General features: G+C 46.2%; 1 protein-coding gene across 2 annotated transcripts in view; it reads right to left on the reverse strand.

Annotated features, from left to right (window-relative positions):
• The window catches only part of ATP10A (ATPase phospholipid transporting 10A (putative)), a 214,056-nt gene that overhangs the window by 65,826 nt on the left and 125,262 nt on the right, over positions 1-22,968 (reverse strand). For both annotated transcript variants that reach the window (XM_075590558.1, XM_075590559.1), the window contains exons 8-10: positions 9,404-9,621; positions 8,492-8,686; positions 7,467-8,025 (exon numbers count right to left, since the gene is read on the reverse strand). In XM_075590558.1, coding sequence (XP_075446673.1) covers positions 7,467-8,025; positions 8,492-8,686; positions 9,404-9,621 — 972 coding nt within the window. The remainder of the gene's footprint in view (positions 1-7,466; positions 8,026-8,491; positions 8,687-9,403; positions 9,622-22,968) is intronic.

Below are 22,968 nucleotides of genomic sequence, written 5' to 3' on the forward strand. Positions count from 1 at the left end.
TACAGATGGTGACCCACGAGTGGTACTGATTTTGCAAATAAAGGTTGCCACACCGCATAGGGCTACCAGCTGTGAATGGAGTATATGCAGAAAAGTGTGAAAATTGATACAAGACTGTGCTGAAGCAGGGGAATTTTTAGCAAACAAATGCTGAGTGTTGAGTCACCCAGCCGGGAATGAAAGAAATAGTCCACTGCAAAGAATGTTTTTTTTTCTGCAAGTAAAAAAGTCTACCTATATATATCTTGGGAGCAAAAACAGACACCCAAAGTGTGAAGTGTGAATGCCATAATACCCAAAGATGAGACTGAAAATTACTGAACTCAGGCAGAAAACCAAATTCTGTTGCTGAAGCGGAGAGATTACTCCTAGCAAGTAAATGGTGTAAAGCACATAGACTTTTTCCCTAGCAACTGCACATCTTGTATACCTGATAAGAAAAAATGCATGCACAGTACTGCTGATATTGAAAAAAAAAAATTATCCAAGAAAGAAAAGTCTACAGAGATGCCTGTGAGAGCTACGACCTCTACAAGCAAAATATGCCCATCTGTAGGACTACCACAATTGGGGGTTCTAGCAAATACAGTGGCAACAGCTGCAATAGCGCCTCCTGAGGTCAGGAAGAAAATGACACCTGATAGCCTAAAAATGGAGGACAAGATGCAGCGTTCCTGTAATGAACCCTACCCCACGGAAGAGTGGCCCTTCCAGTCCAATAAGGAGGAAGACATCTCTTACGGGGAACCCGAACCGAGTCACACCCACAAAACACCCCAAGAATGGTGGGGGTGCCTGAACTCGGCACGAACAGAAAAGACCGCTCCCTTTGATTACGAATATGATCAGCAGGAGACAGAGCGGGAGCAGTGGATCACCGAATATTTCCGTCAGCTATTACAGTTGCAAGAAAAGCCGGGTGGATCCAGTGACGCTGCTAAAATTTCAAATGAAGATGGAGACCCCAATATCCCTGAAGGGACGGTGTCATCCAAAACAAAAAAGCGGAAAAAGAAAAGCGGTTCTTCACTTACCGTGGAAGGAACAGACACGTCCGCAGATCCTGTGGAGGAAAAGGGGGACCGAGTTGCCCTCCAGCCTAGAGAAAATGGAGAATTCGTCCCGCGGGTAACCGAATATCCAGAGGGCCCAAGGCAGAAGTCGTGTACCCCAAAGAAGTGTCTGTCCAGTGCCAACAGTGAGGAACCCTCAACCAACCATCCCAGGGACGTGGAGACGGAACCAGTGAGTGACGATCCCGTGACCAACCCTGAAGATGCCCTGAAAAATGCCAGGCGTGACTGTGACATGCTCCGTGAACAATTGAAACAAAAGGAAGATGGTTACACAGAGCTACAGAAAAATAACGTGAAGCTACAGGAATATGTGCTCGCCATGTACTCTGCAGCCAGGACAGAATTGGACGATCTCAAGACTGAGCTAGATACTGCAAATGCTACTATTTCCGCCATGAATGAAAAGAAGAGCCAATCTGATAAAATGGTGGCTACGCTAAAGCGGAAGTATGAGGAGGCACTGAAGCAGATGACAGTCTTCCAGCAAGAGGTTCACACTCTTCGCATAGAGCTGAATGCCTCACAACAGGAGGTCAACAGTGTCCGGATAGAGGTGGACGTATCTCAGAAAGAGGTTCAGACACTCCGCAGAGCACTGGATGCCTCACATCATGAGACCAACAGCTGCCGCACAGACCTGGAAGTCTCCAGAAAGGAACTACACAGTCTCACTGAGGAGCTGGACATTGCTAAAGAAACTATTGCCAATCTTAATACAAATCTCCAAGTCTCCCAGAAGGAGCTTCAGACCCACAACCTAGAGAAGGATGTCTCACGCCAGGAGACTATCAGTCTCAAAGCAGATGTGCGTAAATGGAAGGAGGACTGCAAAAAGGCCCTGAATAATACAGAGACTGAAAAAGGAGAACATTTAAGATTACAAAGAAAAAACGTAAAACTCAAAGAAGAAAATTTTAATTTGACAAACGACGTCAAGGAAAAAAATGAAAAGCTGCACGAGCTTAAAGAAATAAATAGACTTTTGGAAGGTGAGAAGTTTGAAGCAGAGCACCAACTGCAGAACCAACTGCAAGGTCTGCGTACGCACCTCAAAAAGGCAGAGGAGAAGCAGTGAACTCTGCAGGATGACAATCTGCAGGCTGTTAAAGAAATTCAAGTGCTGCAGGAACGTCTGATGACCCAGTATGTCCCCGCAAAGCAGCATGAGAAACTGAAGGCTACCCTGAGCATCACCAAAGCAACGCTAAAAGCCAAGCTTAGAACCCAGGTGACGCGGCACAAAAGGGTGCACAAGAAGGTCCAGAAACTGAAACAATAACTGTGGCCCAAGCAAAGAAGTTCATAGTGCTTCACAATGCAATAAAAATGTGGAGGCAAGCTCAGAGAAAGCAAAGCATGCAGATAAATTCCCTGAGAAGAGACTTGCAAGACGCACTCAAAAAACAGGGATCTCTCGCGGATGAGATTACAGTCCTACAAGGACAAGTATTGACCCTGACTAAGCGTCAGTATCCCACAGCCTCAAAAACCCATGAAGACAAGGGTACAGTGAGAGCTGGGAATACCGCTCATCTGAAAGACAAGGTTGCAAAATTTGAACCACCTAAACAAGCACTAGCAAAACCTTCAGCCACCCAGCAGGCAACAAAAGAAGGTACACATGCTGAATTAAAACCAGAAGAATCCTTAGCTGATGAAGCTGAAAAGATGGGACATTCTCTGGAAGTGGGTGTGGAATTGCAACTTAATCTCAAAGAGGCTGAACTAGCAACCCCATTGAGTGGGAAAAGGGCAGAGAGACAGCTTCAAGAGCGGAAAACTCAAAGGGCTGTTTTTAAACGCTCTGCAACTGCTGCTATACAGTCTGCCTACAATAAGATACAAAATGTCCCAGAATCGCTCCAAGGAGTAACTGATGCTACCAATTGCACACATGTACGTACTACAGTAAGTCCAGAAGAATCAATGGATAAATTAATTCATGAACACACTCCCGTCCAGTGTCCCACTGATAGAATCCTTTAGGTAATATGAAACCCCACTTGCACCGTGTGTTCGTGACTATCCCACGGGATGGGGCTATACCGTGGTAGGGAGGAAATGAAGCCGCGGTCCTGCCGTGTCCCCTGTGAGGGAACCATAAACGGCTAAGTATGCCGCAATCCTCCGCCACTGCCCTCACAAACCCGGTGTCACACACGGCCAAAATCCCCACACAGAGGGGGGGGGGGGAAGAATGAAGATGAGTTGTTACTCACGATCTTGACACGCCGGGTCTCCACTCAAACGCTGACGTAGGGCTCCTCTGATCCGGAAGTGTAGCAAAGCGTGCTCCAGCCCAGGCAAAATAGACAGAAATGGGGTAATCAGGCGGTTCACTGCTGCCGTCAGGGTATGAAATAGGAGATCCACACGCAGATGAATAAAAGGTTGTTTAATGAGTGCATATACACTGAAAAAAGTCTGCTACAGAGACAAACTCTGACGCGTTTCGTCCGCAGGTAGGGACTTTGTCAAAGAGTATCTGGCACTGCCCCTAGTGATGCATATATAGTGAGCCATAGATAGCTATTGGGTGAATTAAATTAGATGAACATTAACTCACCAGATGAATAATTGGCCAATTAATTGTCAAAAGGAACCACCCCTTATACAACCACTAATAGTACTCACTTTCAAGGCATCACTATGGACAATCTATTGCAGTGAAACATGACACTAAAAGACACAAAAATGTATTAAAAACAAAATTAGATACTGCCGTCTAGTTACATAGAAACGCAATATAAACAACAGGTACCAGTGGCAATGTAGCAGAACCAGCAACATACATATAATATTAATATAAAATAGTACGTTACAAAACATCACATTAATATAGAAACATACGTGGTATAAAGTATCATTGCTAAGTTATATAAAATCTCACATGAGATATCCGGAAGATATATAAAGCTTAAATGTAGAAAAATTAATGCATAACCATATCACCAACATCATTATAAAATATATATATATCACAAAATACTACCATATAAACAATAATGTGCTTAAAAACAAAAGGGTAGACACATCTAGTTTTGATTCTGACCAATCAGAGTATGAAACTAGATCACTCTCAGTTTCCTTTGATAGATCAGATGACTATGGGAGGGAGTATACAGATACCCATAGATTAGACCCTAAACCATCAACGTCTACTGCCTTGATGTTCTCCAGACCTCTTAAATCTGACTCAAAATCAGCATCCAATAATGGTTCAAAAAACTTAAAAGAACACGAAGATCAAAGAGGAAACGGGGAAATAAGAGGCAGAACGAAAAGGAAGAAATATACTTGAATAAATCTACAGATAATGTGATCAATCTCTCAGGGATTGAATTGACTATTGATCAGTTATCCCTACTTAATCGTGGCATAGGTTTTGCACCAACTGGAAACTTTAAACTATTTCAGACAGTCATTGATTTGCAGAAGTTTACTCGGAAATTATCACTTAAAATTTTTTTTTGCTTTACAGGCTACACGGACATCATCTAATGTTAATATGGATGTTCCAAGGACTGAGTATGCGTCCAACGATAATATTGTTATGTTTGATTTTAGGGATTATTGTCTCGTATCTGATATGGAAGAGATCCTGGGGCAACAGGGTGAACAACCTAATACATATATGCAAACATTCTTTGGTGACCATGATTCAGGTTTAAGGAAAAAATCAATTTTCTGTCCCAGTTCTCAAAGGGGTCCGTATATTACGGCCTTTGAGAAACTGGTAGAACGTGACATTCGTCTATTAAATAAGGGTTTTGCTTTTTCAAACGTTATGAATAACAACCTTACCATTTCAGAGATAAAACAGCTGGAAGTTCTTAAACGGGATGAGAGATTAATATTTAAGAAGGCGGATAAAGGAGGGGCCCTTGTGGTCCTATCATCAGATCAATACAAAAAAGAGGCATACAGACAACTAAATGATTTAACTCTTTATCATTCTTTGAAATCTAATCCCACTGATGATTTGAAACAATACATGGAACTTTTGGACATGGGTAGGATACTGGAAGACTATACTTGGAAAAAGTCCTCCTCGAGCGACTGAGGGGTGCTGATCTCAAACACCTTCAGGAGGAGACACGAATAAACTGGAGAAAGGGCTCCAATCCAAACAGAACTGAGGGTTCTCTTCCTCCATCCACTCTCATTCAAGTCACAGAGATATCTAGAATGAGTGGAAGGATGGGCTTTGGCCGTGGCAAGCCTGAGCTTCCCACAAACAGGGGAGGTATGTAACAGGGGAGTAATCCCTGTTCAAGTAATGTGCCTTTAATCTAGCAGTGTGGTGGTTAACTGCTGGTAGTCAATTAATAAACACCACCTGCCTGATTTAGATTACTTACAAAAGCCTTTCTGTTGAGACAGGAAGTGACTCCTTAGCTCACTTGTGGGCTGAACTTTGGAGACAGAGCAGTGTTCTTGAGTCTCCCAGGAGAGACTGACCAAGAGAACACAGATCTCTGGAGCTGACCGGTCTTGAGCTCTGCACAGCACAGCTGATTGCAAGATACCAAATAAGACTTCTAAACCTGGATGCTGATATTTTCTGTGCGCGCACGGGTGCGGTTCCAGGAGGGCAGAGAAGCTTACTCTACAGCAGCTAACAGATAAGACTTTCATTCTTAAGAGACTTCTTATATCTGCTTATTTCATGCTATGTGTTTGGGGCTGGGAGAAATGCTTAACTAACGGAGATGTGAATTAATTGCATAGGATTTCACTAGAAATACTACCAAGTGAATAGAAGCTTTGTTCCCCCCCCTGTGTTTGGATGATTTCCTGATGAAAAGGAAAAGGCACAATAAAGCCTTATTATAATTTCACCTTATAAAAGTCTCAAATTGTGTACCTCTGTGAACGTCCATCTACAGTAACCCCCCCTACTAAGGGAATGATTAAAAAGAGAATTAACAAGGTGATGCAGATGGAAAAACTCACAGCCTACCTAAAACAAAAAACTAACCCATTTTATAAGGTATGGGAACCATGGCTGATTTTATAGGATAACTCCATCACCGCTTCCTCCCCTCCACCCAGTTGAGGACTCACGATATACGAAACTCATACTCAGCAAATTGGGGCAGACCATTTGGGGAAAACGTCCCCTCCCCCCCCACCCCCGCGCTCTGTTACCCTTCCCCTCCCCCATTTTTTTACTTGTCTTAGTTTCCCTCTCTCTGGGAAGCCTCACCTTCTGGGCACCTTGCCATGCCCTTCTTCCAGAAAAGAAAGAAAATGTTACACTGTATTGGGATGTAAATTCAATATATGTATGTTTGTAATCATGTAACTACCCAATAAATTTTTTTTGGAAAAAAAATAATAATAATACATTAGAATCCACTCACATTTATTCTAAGAATGCTCAGTGCTGTTTGAGAAGCCACACGTTCAGAATTCGTACAGTTCCAGGAAGTATCTAAAACATTGGATTTTTGTTTATCCATATACTGAAAGCACACCTTTTTAGAGTAGGTGAGGTATCAAGTGGTAAACAACTCCATTTCAGACATTATGCCAACCGGAAATCTCCAAGGTTAATTCTAGCCACAAAGTGCAATAAAAGGAGCAAAAGCAAGGTTTAATGATTCTGTTACTGCAAACCAGGGACCCATTTTTACTTGAAGTGCACAAATACTATTATAATGGATTCACACAGGTTTGGACCCATCTGATTGAATACAACACTACAGCCTATTCTCTTTAGCAGCGTTATTGTCCTATGTAGTTTAACTCTGTATCCTCTATTTAGGTAATATAATCTACAGTATATGTAACCTATTAATCGATGCATATGAATAAACCATTTATAAATAGTTACTTACGTCCATATTATTTAAAGAAACACTCAATATTCTTTACTTCCTTCATGTTGGCTTGGTTGTAAAGTATTGTTTGGTCATGTTTCAGAGACCGGCACAGACTTGCTGAACCAGTATGGCACATAAGGATGCACAGGAATTTATTTATGCCTTTATGAACATGATGATGGATTTGTAAATGTATGTTTTATTTCATTCAATCTATCATGAACCAAAATAAAATTTTAAGCCAAGTTAACCTGATTTCATATAATAAACAATGTTTGGAGCCATACATTAGACACGCAGACTGTAAAGTACATACAGTACAAAGACTTCAGAAACACAATGCAATGTCATCATCTGAGCTACAGTGCATTTCAAAAATGTTACTATAATATAAATTCTAAATAGAATGAAGGCCAGGGAAGTCATTAATTCACATTTTTGTCTTTTTTCCTCAAACGGCCAAAGATAAGTCTCCATCAATTGCAAATAATTTTAATACTGAACCTTTATACCATAAGCAAACAGTGCAATTACTGAAAAATAAGTAAACAAGAAGTCTTACCTTTTGAACATGGTTGAAGAAGATCCAGCACAACAGAATCTGCTCCTTTAGTGTAAACAACTATATCATCTGTAAGTGGATGTCTGACCACAACAGACATTCTTTTTCTGGTCGAATCAAAGCCCAGAGTGTGCAAGAGTTCAAAGGTTAATCTCCCCAAGTGTGGCAGCTCTACTGTTACTTGGTCTGACAGTCTACCAACCAGAGCACAATTATAAGCTCTTGCAGCGTATACAAGAGCAGCTTCATCTGGAGACTCTGCCTCATAGCGCAATTCATCTTCATTCCCATCTCCTGCAACTCTAATGCCCTGCAGGCAGCCAAGTCCATTGAAACTCATCTGTGGAGAACTGGAGAGTTTTCCTTCCAATCTCATAAAACTGCCCTCAGTGGAACTAGAGGACAAGACACTTGATCCAACCCTGTGCATTGATTTACTAGTTGCAATGCTGGATGAACTGCTGCTATTCGATCCTGATGTTAAACGGCTGGGAGTAAATCTACGGATGAAGTCCTCTATCGTCTTCACGGGAGACTTCAGTTCAAATCGAACTCTCACCTACAATGAAAAAAACACAAGAAGTAAATTCTGAAAATATATTTCAAAGCTGTTTACACAACACATTTCTCCAATAAATACAAAACAAAGTCAGATGCCACAAATTGTGGAGTCCTCTGCAGTGTAAATGGTGGCTGTCGCTGCCTTCCAAACCACTAATTATGGTCAAATAAGTAGGTAACGCTACTACAGTAATTCCTGTTGAATCTGCAGATAAAGTAGGTAAGCAACTCAGCAGTGGAGACGTTGCAATATTCTGTCCACTTGACAACCCACTCAACTAAATAGTCAGGGAATCAAGAGAATATAGCTGAGCTTAACCAACCCTCAAAGCAGGAACTGTGAAAGGTAAATAAGCAAAACAGACAGGTAAAATGGTACTGTGCTTAGGTGGTCAGTATTAAGAATGTGGGTGATAAGGAAGGGAAAGAACTGATAAAGTTAACTTTGTATTCTATCACCGTACCTTTTGTCTTGGTTGATTTGGAGATGTTACAACTACTGTATTGCAGATTGTCAAAGCAACAAAAAAGTCAAAGATGTCTGAAAGTTCAGGTGTGAGTTGGGAAAATGGCTGTTCATGATTTCTCACAATCTTCAAGTATTTTGCACAATCGTTGACCTTATCTAGCAGTTTTGGATCAGGAGTAATATCCTTTTCCTAGAAGAAAAATATATAATGAATTAAAACTTTCTGCATTTCAAGATTGTAACCCATATCGTCAGCTCTATAATATTAATGGGCTATCAATTTTTTCCTAGTGTTTGGATAACAGAGTACAGTATATCAGACTCTTAGTTGCAGTTATATCCATCTAGTGACTAATACAATGTATTGAATAGCTAAAAACCAAGAAACCTACTTGTACTACAGCTTATGATGTGTGATTTGGGACATTTGATGTGTGTTGTGTGTTTTTATTCTACAACAACGATAAAAACAAACTTATTTATATCCTGTGCAATTCTGTAAAAAAACCTTTTATACAGTAGCCAATGAATTAAAAATATGTTATTGCATGCACAGCCGTCAGGAGAAGAATGCAAGGACAACCGTTTCAGGCCGAGTGGTTGAACGGCGAGGCACCGGCCAAGTCCAACAGTTGGACGTGGGTCGTAACTTCCATGATTGACCAAACAGCCTGGGGCCATTCCTCTTCTGGGCCCATGGGAGAAATTACCTTGAGCACCTGCCCCTCATTAACTTGGGGCTCTAGGCCCTGTACAACCTGGTGGATAGCCTGATTGTATGTGCAAGCTGTAAACCAGGACCTTTGCCTCACTTGTTAGAAGATTTCTTAGAAGACTAACATTTTACAGTTTAGAAAGCATAGCATTCATACCGATTTGGAAATATTCAATAACATTTGCAACTAACCATGGGGCTACTGAAAGCTGTGTGCTTGGAGAGTATGCTGGCCCGCATTGCCTCAGCTCTGCTGCCGGTACGTCGGTGAGATTTGGTGCTCTGGCTTCTGTGGACAACTTTTACACTTTGATGGCTGCCACTGCTGTCACGACGGGGAAGTGCTCCTGCTTTTGGTCCATTGTCATCATCTTCAGAGTCTGCTTCTTGATACATTGCTAAACGCTTTGCTGTTAATTGAAAGTACATAAATTATGTATATAATGTACTTTATAAGCATATGGAGATGCCTATAATATTCAATAAAGGACTTGCGATGCCACAGAAACACGCCATGCATTCTAAACAGTATTATAGCTGTAGTATATTATAGGTGAAATGAATTGCTTCTGCCGCATCTCTATTTCCAGTTCACAAATGAAAATTTACAGTATTTAAAGACCATTTCATGAATATGTATGCCTCATAAAATTTAAATTTTTTCTAGAGGATGCAGTGACTTAAGGAAGCAAGTGGTGCATCTATTAATGAAGTGGGATCAGAAGGAGAACAGAGTTAGATGAAAGGGGGACATTAATAGCATGACAAACCAGTTATATGACATTTCACAGCAATAAAAACTCCATCCATCAATGGACACAGAGAACAAGAGACCAGCTTAATAACAATAACTCCACCTCCTTTCAATATTCGCTTTTCCTTGGCCATCTTATGTAGCAGGTTAACAAAATATTTCTTAGCAATGTACTGTACTTGGTATCATCAATGTAATTTGCTTCCTTAGGGAAAAAACAATTACTCTTAAAATAATGTACTTATTTGTATCCTATGAAAAATTAATTGATTTTCTTTTTCTTTGGGTCAGCTGAATTCACGCATATCAGCTACTGACATTAATCTGTTTAATTATGGCATCATTATTCTAAAAACAAAGAACAAACAACAATGTATCTGTAGATTTGAGAAGAAATAATCTTCTCACCACAAGACATTATATACAGATGGTAATTTTACTCTTTCATCAATATGAACCTACTACAGTATATGGCAGTGACATGTTTAGTTCAACCTAGGTGACAAAAATCAGACACTTATAAGTATTTTTAAACATGAAAGGCTGAGAAATTGGAGGTGTTACATTTCCTCTAGCTACTTGCCTTTTGTGAAATAAAACTGAACAACAGCTTGCATAAACAAAGTTCCCCTCTCTCCTCCTTGCCTCTCTCAAAAGATCAGGGAGGCCGACTAACCACTTAATTAGGGCCTTATTCTATATTTTCGTAAGTGGTCACTCGTGACTTTTTTTTACCGTGAATCTACATTGAAGAAAAAACTGCCCAAATGGGCGCTTCAAACAATCTAGAATACCCCCTTAATTTAAGCATCCTCATTCCACTTTCAAAGGCCAAAACGGAAAGAAAATGATTCTTAATCTCCAAAGAACCAAATCAGCACAATGTTTGCTTTAGGTATGATTACATTTGCTTAAGGAAGATAATTATATTGAAAAATAATTTTATAAACTAGTGCTTTATTGAAAACTAACAGAGATTGTCCCATTGAATGGCAAAGCTGATATTTGACTACAAATGTCTTCCATTTGTTCCTCTTTCCGACCTCTTATACAATACTTACCTTTACCATGTTATATCTGGCATAGGTGTATATTCATGAAAGTGTGATGGCCATTACTCATTAATGGCCATTCAGATGAATGGCAGCTAACAACATAACTGTTGTCATGATTGACATAAAGCCCATAGGCCTTAATAATTAAAAAAAAATAATCTATATATACAAATCATTATATTATCCTATGACAGAAAAGTGTTTTAACTCCTTTGATACCAGAGGGATTTCCAATGCACTGCAAAGGAAGGCTCTCGGGTAATAAAGTGGTTACAAGACTACACCACAGTACCTATGCCCTTTGCATAAGAAAGAGGCTACCACTATGGCAAACATGGAGAAACCCCAAATATCTCTCCTTTGGGGGAGCTAGTAACTTGTCCATTACCCACTGCCAACAATCCCCACCTATCAACCCCTCATCCAGATGTAGCAAGACTTCACTTGCCTGGTGTTTCGGCAAAAAAAGTTAAATGTTGTCGCTCAGGGGAAGGAAAAAGCTCTGGGGAACCAATTCTCCTCTATCAGATCCCCCGCAACGTTAATCTCAGCTGCCAGGGGGATGTCACAGTTGTGTTCCTCCTCAGGAGATGGGAAAATATGTCGGACTACATCTGTATATAGCCCTGGTAGGTTTGGGCTATTATTCTTTCCTCCTGCTGTGCAATAATCCCTGGTAAAGGCAGGTTTGCCAGGAGTTAAAATGGGTTTGCCCCAACCACTGTGATTCAGTTGGTCAGAGAAGGTAGTGCTCATGCCTTGTGTCAGTCAAGAGCACAGGGGTGGGACTACTGGATCTGTACTAAAGGGATTACCTTTTCCTGTTTTGGGTGTGTTCCTCTCTAGCCTTGAGAGAGGTGGTTCCTCTGCAGTTCAGAAAGAGGATGGTGGGTTCTACTTAAGCTACCAGGGTTCTGGTAAGCTGAAGGCTCTCCCTTAGGGGAGAGGGGAGATACTCTCTTGCTCCACAAAGGAGTAAGGGAAGGAAAAGGGACAGCTCTTATATTGAACAAGGAGTGTGTCCAGAGATCATCCTGGTGGTGAACACCTTTCTGATGAAGTGCTGTGTGCTGTGCATATGCTGCTACTGATCTGGACAATAAAGAACCCTTTTGTTTTACCTCCTGTTTGAGATATATTGGGAGGAGAGGGAGATAACTCTTTTGCAGATACACCACCCCACACACCTGGGGGCTGCACAAGATGGAGGCGCTGCACCATTAAGAAGAATTCGGGCTCAGCCCCAGAGAAGCCTGTCCTGTTATCCCCCATGACATCGCGGGAGACCCAGTCCCTCCTGTTACCAGCAGGTATGCACCACCAAAATCCCTGTAACCAGAGTGAGAGTTCTCTGAGGAGGCCCAATATGAGGTTGGGACAGGGAGGACCCGTTACATGTATATTAATGAATTATAGATCTTTTAAACTAAAGCTGGCTCATAAGGTTGTAAGAAGCTATTGACCCAACACAATTAAAACCGAATATAAAAACCATATATATATAGGCCTATACATTACAATATTCATCAAATAGTCTCAAACCCCATGAGTTCTAGCCAGTGAGGCTACCTAGGCCTTCTCCAGGAGACCTTAGGTACTCTAATTGGCTTTCAAGGTCTTAATGGGTAAAAGGACCACTTACCCCATCCACATTGAGATCCTTCATGGTCTACTGGGTCACAAAAATCAGTTGCCCATTGTAATCCACCACCAACCTACCCAATGACTAACCTTCCTCATTGTTGATTGAAGCTGTGTCCTCACTTGAAGACATATTTTTTTTATTTCTAAAATATTTTCATGGGAGCCACAGAAAATGGTGGAGAAAGGCTAATGATCAACTGTATCTACCAGCTCATAGACCAGGGTAAATAATAATAATAGATGGCAGGTGCACACGTGGACTAAGGTGTAGACAGAAACAAAAATAGCGAATATTAGGGCACTCTCTGGAGAGAAATCCACTTGGTTGCATACCACCAAATAGGAAAAATGTAATTACTTTATTAAATTGAGGGGTTACATAAAACATATATCACTGTACAAAATAGAGACAGTGATTAAAAATGTATACAGCGTATTGGCGTAACTACCAAGTAAGCTTCTTACTGGTTGAAATAATGCCAGGGTAAGTAGCAGAGAAATTAATGGATGAAAGTGTAGAAATAACGCCTCAAACAAAAGTTAGCAAATGCGGACTGGTAAATGTAAATAACACACTATGTTTAGGTGACCGGGTCACATAACCCCCAAAGAAGTGATCAAATGTGGTCACCAAGAGGGTGAACCTCAGAGGGAACTATAGGATGGCTGATGTTTAGCTAATATAAGTTGCAAGCCTAAATATATGCGACACTGCACAAACGGATGATAAAGGTAGTGCAGTGAATTAACAACCCAGGTGCAAAACATGTATGTATGTATGTATGTATATATATAAAGAAATACACACTGGGTATGCTACAGGCTAGATATCAACCATAAACCCTCCAAGGCTTAAGGTAGCTAGTAAACAATAACGTAGAACAGACCCATAGTAGTGTCTGATGTCATAATAGACGTGTCCGACGCACGTTTCCCTCCAGCTACGGAGCTTCATCAGGGGTAATGTTCACATGCCTTTCTTCCTGCTGATGACTGAGGTTGTATGGGAGGGCATATTCCTTTTACGGTCCAGTTGCTGTCACATGTGGGGGGTCACATGGTACGTGTGTGTGTGTGCATGGGTCCCATTAGGAAGAAAATATGTACATTTTTAAGAAATCAAGAAATACGATGAGCCTTTAAGCAAGAGAGGACCTGATGGCTTTGATCAATGATGAGGATAGTTCATCTTGGGACAGGATGGCAGTCAATTACAGAAGGTAAACAGACCCTGGTTTAGGATCCATGGCACATTTGTTCCCCCTCTAGTGGCAAAGAAAGGATACATTTTTTTCATTAATTGAAGTTTTTTTGTATGTTTGGGCATTGGTCTATTGGTTAATCTAATTGGTAAAGTTCCAAGGGGTCTTAAAAAACTAAAGACTAAGTATGACTATAAAGTAGATGGATTATGTTGTCTTTTTTCCCCACTAACCCCTTGGGTGTCAATGAGATTACTTATGCTCTCCCTGGTTTATTGCTGTCAATATGGCTTTTGTGGGCGATTAACAAACATAAATGCTGCTAAACACGAATAATGACAATTATAGAATGTATCTACTTCTAGTGAATCTATGCAAGTCTCTTAACAGATAATTTTGTACAATGATGCACGCCCGTGGCCCTTATGATATAAAGGGTTCGTTGTGCCATTTTTGCTTGTTTTCTAAGGGGAGATTGTGTTACCCCTTCCACTGGAGCAGTAAACATGGTCGGGATGGAAGCCCCCTCCACTTCCGCCACTGCGGGCTGGATGTGATCACTACCCCAAGCTCTGTGATCACGAAATTACAGCTGGCATTCTGGTGACACAGGTCTTCTGCCAGCAAAAGGATTAACTTATCTCTACAGTGCCTCTCCATAGTCACTTGTCCGCTTATTACCACTCTCTCTCCCATTACATTATTCATGTCTGCTCCACTACCACAACCTTTTAAAAAACGTCTTTTTCCATTTGCCTTCAAGCAAGCTCATTTAACCTTCCATCTTTCAAACAGTGACATATTTCACACCAAAATAAATAAATAAAATAGATCTTACAGAGGTCTCTTATACTAAAACAGATTTTCAGAATCAGAATTCAACCTGTGTTTAAAAGTGTAAGTAACAGAGTATTTTTGTTAACCTTGTAAATGAAGGCGAACATAAGGTTTCACATCAAGTTACACTGTGAATAGCACTTTCATGTTATGGTGACGTTATAGGTTAGCAAACCTCAATGTATAAGCAAGGCTGACTGATGTGCTATTTTTACATACTGTAGGAAGAAAGAATAAATTGTTAAATGCTTTAGGTTTCAGCGAAGGAAAACACCCTTTTCTTGCACTTTATTTTCAGACCCATTTTTCACAAGTAGTGCAGTGGCTCATATTGATTGCTGAATGTTATCTAAAAACTCATAGTTTGGGTGTGAGATGCTGGGGATCTTAACAAGGAGTTATTCTCCACAGTTTACTGTATATAGTCTTCTATGGGTACGAAGTTCAAATACAATTTATGCTTATTTACAGTGTTAAATCGGATGCATTAATATGGCGATTAAATAAAAAGTGACAAACCCTTCCCCTGCAGACAATTTACCGCACTCTACCCTGCAGCCCATGTAACCTATCCCCTCCCTCCCGGGCTTTATGCCCTGTACGTCTACTTCCTCTGCAGCCCATTTCCTCTCTCCCACAACCAACAGTATTTCCCTTCTTTCTTAACTGCAATACTTTGCCCTCTCTCTATCCCTATATCTATTTCCCATGCATCCTGATAACATTTCTCCCTACTGCAGCCAATTCAAACTCTCTCCACCTCTCCTTTGAAACCCTCCCCCTATTTGATCCCCTCTTGCTCCACTGCAACCGTCCCACCTATTTGCTTCCCGTGTGACCTTTGCCTCTCTTCCTGAAACCCATTTCCCTCTTTTAATGCAACCCCTCCTCCCATTTCTCCACTGCAATCTATTCCCACTCTTCTTCCACTGCACACCAACCACTATCTATCCCTGCAAACAATTTCCTGGTAAATAATATACTTCTTAATACTTAAGACGTAATTGTACATGGGAATCATCCAATGAATCTGCCATTCAACTGTAGAGTAGCCTGCAAAACCTAGCAGGTATAATTTAAGTGCCTGTATTGAGTATATAACATACCTGATACAAATCTAATTCCAGGATATTTCAGGAAAAGCAACAGATAAACTCTATGGTTTTAGTTCTCAAACCTCTCATTGTTGTCCTTAGATAAACCAAAGTCTTCGGGCAACCAAAAAATATTCCAATCATATACTGTACAAAATAGGTTAATTAACCTCTGTTGAAAAGCATTGGTTAAAAGTTTGTGTGGCCAGTGGCCCCAAGAAGAAGTTTGTGAAAAGTGTCTAAACTAGTCATTTTCTACCATATCTCCAGGGAAACTCAGCCAAACCAATACTCACATGTTATTTTAGTGCATTCTCACTTTTTTAATCCATGCGTCTTTTCTAAAACCTGGTGTTCTGGGGTTTCCCGAAGGAGAGGGTTGAAAACCACTGCTCTAGGACAGAGACTAACATTTGAACCTTAACACACATTCGTAACAAACTTCCCAACAGACCAAAGCTCAAATCTCAGACGGAGGGAGTGGGACAGAAAGTCAGATTTTTTGTGTGAGAGAACATAACAATCCACAGGTATAAACTACATTGGAGCTTCAAGGTCTCAGGCACCAAACCTACACGTTCCCAAGCGGGGCCGTTGGGACTGAGGAGTATGTATCACAGTCCTCCCTATAGCTCTCCTCACCTCCGCTGAAGGCTGGTAGCCAGTAAGGGCGCTGGCATTCTGTTTGTGCGCTCGCATGCGCAGAAAAGGTTTGCGCATGCAAAGGTTCCAGCAGCCCCATGGGCTGCACAACACATGACACAGTACAGCCAATAGGGCTGCTAGAATATCCTGAGGGGAGATTGGAACTTTGGGTGTGTTTGAAGTTTGAGCTGACAGTTAGGAGAGTGGCAGTTGGAGCTGGGACAAGGAAAGAGTAAGTTATATGTGCAGATATCAGTGGCATCTGCACTAGGCCAGATACCCCCTATTATGCCCCAGCTAGGCCCCGACTCCCAAATAGTTTGTGGCTGCAATAGGGACTTGCCCCTCTAATAGGGGCCCTCTCCTGCTTAGCAATATTAGTGTTAGGGACACAGAGAGACGCAGCACGATGGCTGCGGCCTGTGGTCCAGGACACAGACCGCCCTACATTAATAAAGACATTGTTTACGGTGGTACAATCCATGAAGAACCCACCCAACGTAGAGGCGCAGGCTTTGCAGTTTCAGCATCGGATCCGTGAATCCCAGCATCGTGGCATCCGCGCGCCCGGGTGTGGCATCACCCGTCAGGTACCGAACGCATCAGTGCACCAACTCAAACACTATAGTGGGGCAGCGCTGTCACACACACCTTGGGTGGGGGAGCGGAGAATTGGAGGGTACGGCCGTGCGTGGCCTAGTTGGTGGTATATATCCTAGGTTATTTATCTTTGATAAAACTGTTATCTTTCATAAGTGTGTATTTTAGTGTATGCGGGTCCTGTAGCGGCGTTATTCTACATCAGGCCTGCACAACTTGTACAGTGACAAGGGCCGAACTGCTCCAAGGAAAAAAGTTTGGGGCCGCACTGGTAAAATCATGATCATCATCCTCATATATCTACCCCAGCACCCTTCATCATCATCATCATCATCATCATCATATATCTACCCCAGCACCCTTCATCATCGTCATCATCATATATCTACCCCAGCACCCTTCATCATCATCCTCATATCTCCCCCAAAAACCCTCATCATCAACCTTTGCGAGACTCCCCATCGATCTCTCATACCCCCATCTCTCCCCCTCACCCATACACATAATACCCCCCTGCACACCACACACATCCCACCCCCCCGCACCTCACATCTCTCTCCCCCCTGCACCTCACATCTCTTTCCCCCCCTGCACCTCACATCTCTCCCCCCAACCCATTTCAGCAGCCCCCCCCAACCCATTTCAGCAGCCCCCCCAACCCATTTCAGCAGCCCCCCCAACCCATTTCAGCAGCCCCCCAGCCCATTTCAGCAGCCCATCCAACCCATTTCAGCAGCCCCCCCAACCCATTTCAGCAGCCCCCCCAACCCATTTCAGCAGCCCCCCCAACCCATTTCAGCAGCCCCCCCAACCCTTCATGGATGAACTACCCCCCCCATGTTACCTGATGGCGGCGGAGGCAACAGATGGCGGCAGGGAGAAGCGCGAGGGATGCGCGCTCTAGCAGCAGACCGAGGAAGTTCCGGGTTGAGCTAGAGCAGGAGAGGGAGGGGGGGGGGGCGCTGTCACACACTGCTGGAGCAGGAGGGGGGGGCGCTGTCACACACTGCTGGAGCGGGAGAGGGGGGGCGCTGTCACACACTGCTGGAGCGGGAGAGGGAGGGGGGGCGCTGTCACACACTGCTAGAGCAGGAGAGGGAGGGGGGGGGCGCTGTCACACACTGCTGGAGCAGGAGGGGGGGGCGCTGTCACACACTGCTGGAGCAGGAGGGGGGGGCGCTGTCACACACTGCTGGAGCGGGAGAGGGGGGGGGGGGGCGCTGTCACACACTGTGGAGCAGGAGGGGGGGGGCGCTGTCACACACTGCTGGAGCGGGAGAGGGGGGGGGCGCTGTCACACACTGCTGGAGCAGGAGGGGGGGGCGCTGTCACACACTGCTGGAGCGGGAGAGGGGGGGCGCTGTCACACACTGCTGGAGCGGGAGAGGGAGGGGGGGGGCGCTGTCACACACTGCTGGAGCAGGAGGGGGGGGCGCTGTCACACACTGCTGGAGCGGGAGAGGGGGGGCGCTGTCACACACTGCTGGAGCGGGAGAGGGAGGGGGGGGCGCTGTCACACACTGCTGGAGCAGGAGGGGGGGGCGCTGTCACACACTGCTGGAGCGGGAGAGGGGGGGCGCTGTCACACACTGCTGGAGCGGGAGAGGGGGGGGGCGCGCTGTCACACACTGCTGGAGCAGGAGAGGGAGGGGGGGGGGGGCGCTGTCACACACTGCTGGAGCAGGAGGGGGGGCGCTGTCACACACTGCTGGAGCGGGAGAGGGGGGGCGCTGTCACACACTGCTGGAGCGGGAGAGGGAGGGGGGGGCGCTGTCACACACTGCTGGAGCAGGAGGGGGGGGCGCTGTCACACACTGCTGGAGCGGGAGAGGGGGGCGCTGTCACACACTGCTGGAGCGGGAGAGGGGGGGGCGCGCTGTCACACACTGCTGGAGCGGGAGAGGGGGGGGCGCTGTCACACACTGCTGGAGCGGGAGAGGGAGGGGGGCGCTGTCACACACTGCTGGAGCAGGAGAGGGAGGGGGGGGCGCTGTCACACACTGCTGGAGCAGGAGAGGGAAGGGGGGGCACTGTCACACACTGCTGGAGCAGGAGAGGGGGGGCGCTGTCACACACTGCTGGAGCGGGAGAGGGGGGGCGCTGTCACACACTGCTGGAGCGGGAGAGGGAGGGGGGGGCGCTGTCACACACTGCTGGAGCGGGAGAGGGGGGGGCGCGCTGTCACACACTGCTGGAGCGGGAGAGGGGGGGGCGCTGTCACACACTGCTGGAGCGGGAGAGGGAGGGGGGGGCGCTGTCACACACTGCTGGAGCAGGAGAGGGAGGGGGGGGGCGCTGTCACACACTGCTGGAGTGGGAGAGGGGGGGCGCTGTCACACACTGCTGGAGCGGGAGAGGGAGGGGGGGGCGCTGTCACACACTGCTGGAGCGGGAGAGGGGGGGGGCGCGCTGTCACACACTGCTGGAGCGGGAGAGGGGGGGCGCTGTCACACACTGCTGGAGCGGGAGAGGGGGGGGGGCGCTGTCACACACTGCTGGAGTGGGAGAGGGGGGGGGGCGCTGTCACACACTGCTGGAGCGGGAGAGGGGGGGCGCTGTCACAAACTGCTGGAGCGGGAGAGGGGGGGCGCTGTCACACACTGCTGGAGCGGGAGAGGGGGGGGCGCTGTCACACACTGCTGGAGCGGGAGAGGGGGGGGGCGCTGTCACACACTGCTGGAGCGGGAAAGGGGGGGCGCTGTCACACACTGCTTGAGCGGGAGAGGGGGGGGGCGCTGTCACACACTGCTGGAGCGGGAGAGGAGGGGGGCGCTGTCACACACTGCTAGAGCGGGAGAGGGGGGGGGCGCTGTCACACACTGATGGAGCGGGAGAGGGGGGGGGCGCTGTCACACACTGCTGGAGCGGGAGAGGGGGGGCGCTGTCACACACTGCTGGAGCGGGAGAAGGGGGGGGCGCTGTCACACACTGCTGGAGCGGGAGAGGGGGGGGGGGGCGCGCTGTCACACACTGCTGGAGCGGGAGAGGGAGGGGGGGGGCGCTGTCACACACTGCTGGAGCGGGAGAGGGGGGGCGCTGTCACACACTGCTTGAGCGGGAGAGGGGGGGGGCGCTGTCACACACTGCTGGAGCGGGAGAGGAGGGGGGCGCTGTTACACACTGCTAGAGCGGGAGAGGGGGGGGGGGCGCTGTCACACACTGATGGAGCGGGAGAGGGGGGGGCGCTGTCACACACTGCTGGAGCGGGAGAGGGGGGGCGCTGTCACACACTGCTGGAGCGGGAGAGGGGGAGGGCGCTGTCACACACTGCTGGAGCGGGAGAGGGGGGGGGCGCGCTGTCACACACTGCTGGAGCGGGAGAGGGGGGGGCGCGCTGTCACACACTGCTGGAGCAGGAGAGGGGGGGCGCTGTCACACACTGCTGGAGTGCGCTCCTATTGGAGCGCGCTCCATCCTTCTCTACCAGGGAAGATGGGGTGAAGTGGGGAGTGGAGGGGGGGTTTGAGGGAGCCGTCGCAGACCGCACAAGGTGTCCCGGCGGGCCGCATGTTGTGCAGGCCTGTTCTACATCATAGAATCCTGTACAGGTGGAGGCGTTACCGACCCAACATCGACTGAGAATACCCCAGGTTACCAGTAGCGGAGACTCAGATCTCCTGTGCACCACAGGTATTGCACATATACACACACCGTAGCCACACATCTCTCAAGGGGTGGGGAAAGAGTGCTACATACAAAAAAAAGCATCCAAGCGTCATTTCGAGGAAATGAAAGCCAGTGAAACAAAATGCCAGGTTTGACACTGAAAAAAACTCGGGCAATGCAACCAATGTGTTGCAGAGAAAATACGTCAGTTAGAAAAAGCAATAATTCATATGGGAAGGAAAAGCTGCTGACATGAAGACAGATGGGTGACAAACTAATGGGACTCTTCTCCTTTTTTGCACTATTATTTATGGCTGCTGCAGCAAAGTCTAATATAATGCTCTGAGCAAGTACAGCCTCTCTGTGGCAACAAGAGAAAAGTAAAACACATGCCCATCTCACGGGGCACTAAAGTAAGCATGAGAAACCCAACAGCTGAAACATTATTTTCACAGATGGTATTGTTTTGTTGATATCGGGATTGCTCAGGTAGCTTAGTACGCATTTGTCCCACAAAGTGCATCCCTAATGTGAATGGAAAATTTATGTATTCATCACTTATGTCTGGTACAGGCTTTTCTTGTATATCTATGGTTACATATGACACTGTATTTTTTTTTTTTTTGTTGAGAAAGATGCAAACTAAGTGTATATTTGAGAGGCAATGAAGCAGTGAGATAGAGAAGAAATAGCGTGGTTATCAGAACTTACAGGTGAAAATCCCCTCATAAGACCAAAATGAATTAATGACAGTGACATGTGTAAAGGATTAGTCTTGGTGATTGACACTTTTTACACACATCAGACACCTCCATGTATTTCAAAAATCGATTGTATTTTGAAGTTTATTTCAACACAGTAAGCTGAAACATGGTAGGCACTTTGATATCCTTTAGTATCAGGGGTGGGCGTGACCTGGCCACATGCGGCCCTTTAGTGCTTCATGTGCAGGCCCTAAAAAAAATAATAGAAATATGGGGCTCCAACTGCCGATAGTGCAGAGTGATCATAGAGACATGGGAGAGGAGAAGCCAGAGCGCCCCCTAACCAGCTCCTCTCCTGAGCTCCTATGGACCAGCAACCCCTGGTGGGCTCCCAAGCAGCACAGAATACAATGAGTATACACCCTGCCTGCTGAGAGCTCCACGTGGTGCTGGCTGTGGAGACTGGCGAGCAAGATAGGGACAATCACCCCACTGCCTCCCTTGTCTCCCACTACCTTCCCTTTTCATCCGTCACCCCCTTGTCCCCCTAACTGCCACATCACCCTCTTGTCCACCACTGCCCCCCCTTTATCAATTGTCCTGTCACTCCAACTGCCTCCCCCCCATCACCCTAACCGCCCTCTTATCCCCCACTTCCCGCCTTCCTATGTGTCACTCCCTCTCTCTCCCCGCACCCCTCCCACCTTTACTCTGTGTCAGGTTATATACCCTGTGTCAGTGTATAGTGTTGTCAGGTTAAACTCTGCACTATACACTGCCAAGGAGTTTAACCTACGGCACTATACAGTACACTGATATAGAGTATGTAGCCAGACGGCACTACATACTGACAAAAAGAATAACCTGATGTTACTATACACTGAGACGGTTAGGTTATGCTCTGTGTCAGTGAATACAGATACTAATTTCATTTTTTGAAGTGAAACTTCCTTAGTGGCGCCTCATTCGTGATGGGGCAAAAAAGAATTGTGGAGACAGAAATGAAACGGATGTGACGTCAGTGCTGGCAGTTGAGGCCGGGCTGTGTTCTGGCTCAGCCCGACCCCAACACTGACATCACACCCGCTCCACAAATCAGATGCGGCGGCGGCGGCGATAGCCGCCGGCGCCGCTCCTAATCGCTCCCCCCCCCCCCGAGCACCACCCCCCCCCACACATCGTGACATATGCGGCGGCGATAGCCGCCGCTCCTAACGGCCGCTGCCATGCCGCGCATGCGCAGTTGTGACGGCACCGCTGATTCCCCGCCCGTTCCCCGCCCATTGATATGCTGCGCATGCCCGGTAGTCATGGCGACGCTCGAGACGCCATGACTCTCCTCACAGGGACACTGAAGCCCACACTGCTCCCCGGGGCTCTATGCAGGCACTGATCTCCTGCGGCCTCTCCTCCCGGTGCATGCCCCGGCCGAGGCATAGAACTGCTCCGGTAACGGGGGGGGGAGGATGGGGGTGATGAGTGCGCTGCGTCCCCCACGTCCCCCACAGCACCATCAGAAGCCTCCGAGTCGGCTCCAGCTGACGATGACGCGCTTCTCCCTCTCCCCCCGCCGACACTGCCTCCATCTCCTCTGTGCCGCGATCTGGTAGGAATGG

This window comes from Ascaphus truei, chromosome 3 (assembly GCF_040206685.1).
Source record: "Ascaphus truei isolate aAscTru1 chromosome 3, aAscTru1.hap1, whole genome shotgun sequence".
Classification (NCBI taxonomy): domain Eukaryota; kingdom Metazoa; phylum Chordata; class Amphibia; order Anura; family Ascaphidae; genus Ascaphus; species Ascaphus truei.